Genomic DNA, 4864 nt, shown 5'->3' with positions numbered 1-4864 from the left:
TCTCCACTGTCATATATTTTGGATATTACCCTCTCCATTTTTCAGAAAATTCATGGTCAAACAGAATATATTCTAGCATTCATCATAGACCCTTATTTCCATAACTCCAGTAAGACCCAGTTGCATGGGTCTTATTACGTTGGTTGCCTCAGTCAGAGCCTTTTCCTTCCATCACCAAATATCTACATGTCTTATAGGTGCAGAATAGTCACTTGGGATGAGCCCCTGCTTTGAGAATGTAGAGAAGTCTCTCTCGTATCTGTCTGGTACGGACAGCATAGACAACTGGGTTGAGGATGGGTGGAATTAGGAGGTAAAAGTTGGCCAAAAGGATATGGATATGGGGAGGCACATGATGTCCAAAGCGGTGAGTGAGAGAGGAAATAGCAATGGGGATGTAGAAGACAAGGATGGCACAAATGTGAGAACTGCATGTCCCTAGGGTTTTAAGCTTAGCCTCAGGGGTGGCCAGTCCCATTACAGCTCTGAAAATCATCACATAGGAGGCAGTGATGGCTAATGAATCCAGGATCAATACTAGGAACCCGATTCCCATTCCATAAAAGTTGTTGACCGTTGTGTCACCACATGCAACAGTGACCACGGCCATGTGCTCACAGTAGGAGTGGGCAATGATTTGGGTCCGGTAAAGGGACAGCCTCAGGCGAATCATCAGGGGTAGGGGTCCAATGTAGAGTACTCCACGGAGGAGGGCAGCCAGACCCAAACGACTCACCACTGTGTGGGTGAGCACCGAAGTATGGCGTAGTGGGTCACAGATGGCCACATAGCGATCAAAAGCCATGGCAAGGAAGATGCCTGACTCAACTGTGGCAAAGCAGTGGATGAAGAACATTTGGGCCAAGCAAGCATCTAAGTCAATGTGGTGGGCACCAAACCAGAAGATGGCCAGCAGTTTGGGCATGGTAGAAGTTGACAGGACCAAATCAATGACAGCCAACATGCACAGGAAGAAGTACATGGGCTGATGCAGGCTGCGCTCCACCTTTACCACAGCCAGGATGATGACATTCCCCACCACAGCCACCAAGTACATGGAGCTGAAGGGGATGGAGAGCCAGATGTGCAGAGACTCCAGCCCTGGGATGCCAGTGAGCCAGAAAGAAGTAGGCACCAAGCAGGAATTGTTAGACACAAACATATTTGAGGGTGTGAAGTACCCAGAGGACAGGAGCTCTTATTTTTAGATTTTTACTTCTCTGAGAAATACTGCCTCTGGAAACTGTAGACTACTAGTTCTTTTTTTCCATCCTGGGAAACTGATGGAGCCTATAATAAAGCAGAATTGGAAGTGTGGTTTTGAAAATTGGCATATTACATATTTATAAAAGAGACTATGCATAAAAACACCCACTGGTAAATGTAGAAACAGGCATGCTCATGATTTCTACTGCTAACTTACCCTACTCCACTGTAGAAGTTCCCAAAATGTTCATCCCCTTCGATGAATTTTGCTTTTGGAAACATTTTTTAAAGGAAATGGAAAATACAGAAAAGTTCTATGAGCCATGATTAAATGTATATATAGTAACATTGTAACTTCAATAACAAACAATGACTAGCCATTTGTAATTATTGATTTTATAATAATAAAAAGTTGGAAGAAATATATGTTCAAAAATAAAGCACTGTTTAAATTCTAGTACATGCATTCAATGAACTAGAATTATGTTTATAACCTTTTTAGATCTATATATTTACATGGTAAAATGTTTACATATTTCTGTAAGGGAGGGCATGGCAGGAGGCATATTCTGATGTAATTATTTAAAAATATATGTGTGCATTTAGAAACATACTTTAATGTAAAAACACACCCTTTTTGACTTTTCCTTTTGTATGTATATTGTTTTTTAAAAATGGTCAAGAGCTTTAAAAATAATCTTAAAAATTTCAATAAAAAAAACATTTTCCTTGGTAAATTGTGCCCTTATATTAGTCAAGTGCAACTCCATTTTCTCTAAAGGTTTAACACTGAATTGGCCATATTATCAAATCAAATTGACTTCTTCAAAGATATTGGATATGAAACCTAATATCTCAAAGAAAAAGCTCTCTCATTTAAGGTTGCCCAGATTTCATGGTTAAAAAGATGATGAACAGATAAAGTTCCTTAAGAAAGGTTTAGTGTAAGGACAGACCCTATTAAACTTTCTGAGAATCTGGGCATTGTATATAATTTGAGATAGATAAAAGAAGAGGTGTATCTTTTTATTGGCAAATCTCACTGGACATTTTTGTCCCATTATCTGATGATAGTGATAAAAAAGAATAGACTGACAGAGACCAAGAAGTATGTGATCAGTGAAAAGGGTCCTGTTGACTATTTTCTATTCTTTGAAGAGACAAAGAGGTCAGCATGAAAGCACTGGCCACCACCTGTCCAACTCCTTGCCCTTCTGCCCTTCAGGTACCTCTTGCTAAGGATCTAACAATGGCTCCTATTGCTTCACATCTTTGGGGTGCAGAATCCGAGGGTCTAATTTGCATCCTCCTCTGCCTTGGGCTTTACATCCTCATGCTTTCCACCAGAAACTCAGCAGAGTCAAGTCTCAGACTCCCCATGATCACACTCACCATGGTGCCTTCAAATAGCCATATTTTTGCTGACAGGTTTCACAACCTTCTCGACTCTTATCCAGGAAAATTTCCTCCATTCTTCAAGGCCCGTCCCAGATCACCTCTCCTCTACAAAGCCTTCTTTTGTATCTCTAGCCTATACAAGAGGAAGTGGCCAGTAGTCAATGCATTCTCCCCAATTGTCTCAAATAAGCCATGCACATTTCAAGTATTCTTGTCTAAAACATAAATAGCAATTATATTTTCATAGCAAATAAGCATAAGAAATACCCCCATGCAACCTCATGAATTCTCAATTCATGCACCAACACAATTTTAAGTTTTGGTTTTTTTTTTTTACATGTTTTCGTACTTCTGGTTCAGGCTTTGGATGTTAGAAAAAACTGAAAGTTTTATAATTTTAAAATGGTTCATAAGTGTTCTCTTATATTAACTCCTACTTTACAATTCTGTGAAATTGGGAACTTAATATGCCAATGAGGGAATACATGTATGAAGTCATTTCCTCGGGATCAAATAGAAGTTTCTGTGAATCTACAGGATAAGATAGGAAAGGGAAAGAGGTCTTGGGAGGCAGCACCAGCTCAGGGCAACAGCTTTACCATCTTCTAAACAAGTGTTCCCTCTCCAGAGCTTCATCTTACTCGGTGTTTGGGAACTGTCTAGGCTCTTAAGTCCAAGTCATTCTATTGTGAAAAATGGGGAGAATACCAACTGTAAAGAATAAGTATAAAGAACAAACAACGGCCGAAACCGGTTTGGCTCAGTGGATAGAGCGTCGGCCTGCGGACTGAAAGGTCCCGGGTTCGATTCCGGTCAAGGGCATGTACCTGGGTTGCGGGCACATCCCCGGTGGGGGATGTGCAGGAGGCAGCTGATCGATGTCTCTCTCATCGATGTTTCTAACTCTCTATCTCTCTCCTTTCCTCTCTGTAAAAAATCAATAAAATATATTTAAAAAAAAAAAAAAAAAAGAACAAACAACGTAGGCGTGAGACTCTTGGCACATAGCAACAGCTTCCTTTCCCTGGATTCTACTGTTCACTAAAAGGAGTAGACCAGAAATTTACATTCTACAAGTTGGAATAGTTTCCTGTGTTTCTCTGTTTCATGGAACAGGTTTAAGGATGCCTTAGAAGTCCAGGAATTGTATAGATGAAACAGAGATTTAAGGGGAACAGTAGTTAATAGACAATTTTATCTCATAACAGGGAGAATATCTGAAGTGGTCTCTGAAAATATTGTGATGAACCACCATCCTAAAGCAGAAAGGGGCCTAGTCACTCAATGTTAAGGTAGGTCAATCTATGGCTACTCATCACAAAAGAATCAATGTTCGTAGGATTGAGTTAAACCCAGATGTATAACTTAGATTTGTGCCAGACCCAGTTTAATCAGTGAAACTGTCTTAGGCTGGGACAAAGAGAATGTGAACGTACGTATAAAAATAAAATCCACCAAATTTATAATTGGCATCTGGAATGGTGGTTTGATCTAGATTGTGTCACCTAAGTTGTGTTACTTCACCTAGAATATTTCAGAGAAATGTTTTCTGTGTCAGCCCACATAAGGGCACGAGTAACGTTCCTGGACACTAGTAATGTTCCTTCAAGTCCTGGAAGAAGCATTCTGATGGTGGGTCTGAGGTTCCTGAGAGATGTTTTGTTCTGATGAAATAAACATGGATTAGAAGTGATACCCACTTAGGTTCACATACTAACTCCACTGTTTCTGGCTGCATGACTTAGGGAATGTAATCTCTCTGCCTCGGTTTTCTATTCTATTTCCCTGTCTGAAATGAAGGGAGTGATAGCTACATTAAAGATGCTTCATGTATTAAGTGAAGTGTGTGTGTGTGTGTGTGTGTGTGTGTGTGTGTATGCGCACAGAAGGTCAGATGTTAAGTGCATTCCCTTCCTAACTGATCCCTCCCCTCGGTTCTTTGTCCTCTTCCACAGAAAACAGACACAGTGCTATCCTTTTTTCCCAGCTCTATGAATAGACCTTTAGACATGGATATAATCAATGGAAGAGACCTGTTTATTGTGTAAGGATCAGCTCAGGAGATCTTGCCTGACTGGAGCAGAAGGCGAGAGGTCACATTGGGCTGGAATAGTCCAGTCTTTTCTCTTGTGTTATGGAGAGCACTAGGCAACAAAGCATTGAGAAAACCTTGGGGTTTTTCCTCTTCCTCGATTCATAATCCAGGCCAAATTTTGACCAACTTATTTCCTCAGCTTTTGACCAGAACTGTGAAGAAGTT

At 40.5% G+C, this 4864-nt stretch overlaps 1 protein-coding gene across 1 annotated transcript; it reads right to left on the bottom strand.

Moving 5' to 3' along the window:
- Positions 1 to 208: 208 nt before the first annotated feature.
- On the bottom strand, positions 209 to 1162 carry LOC139018176 (olfactory receptor 52M1-like). Its single transcript, XM_070426825.1, has one exon. It carries the CDS (start codon positions 1160 to 1162, stop codon positions 209 to 211), a length of 954 nt encoding a protein of 317 aa, XP_070282926.1.
- Positions 1163 to 4864: the final 3702 nt, after the last annotated feature.

This window comes from Myotis yumanensis, unplaced genomic scaffold, assembly GCF_028538775.1.
Source record: "Myotis yumanensis isolate MYYU_CA2020_CCGP unplaced genomic scaffold, mMyoYum1.0.hap1 SCAF_10, whole genome shotgun sequence".
NCBI lineage: Eukaryota > Metazoa > Chordata > Mammalia > Chiroptera > Vespertilionidae > Myotis > Myotis yumanensis.
The sequence above is the reverse complement of the archived record's forward strand: the minus strand, read 5'-3'. Positions and strand labels throughout refer to the sequence as shown.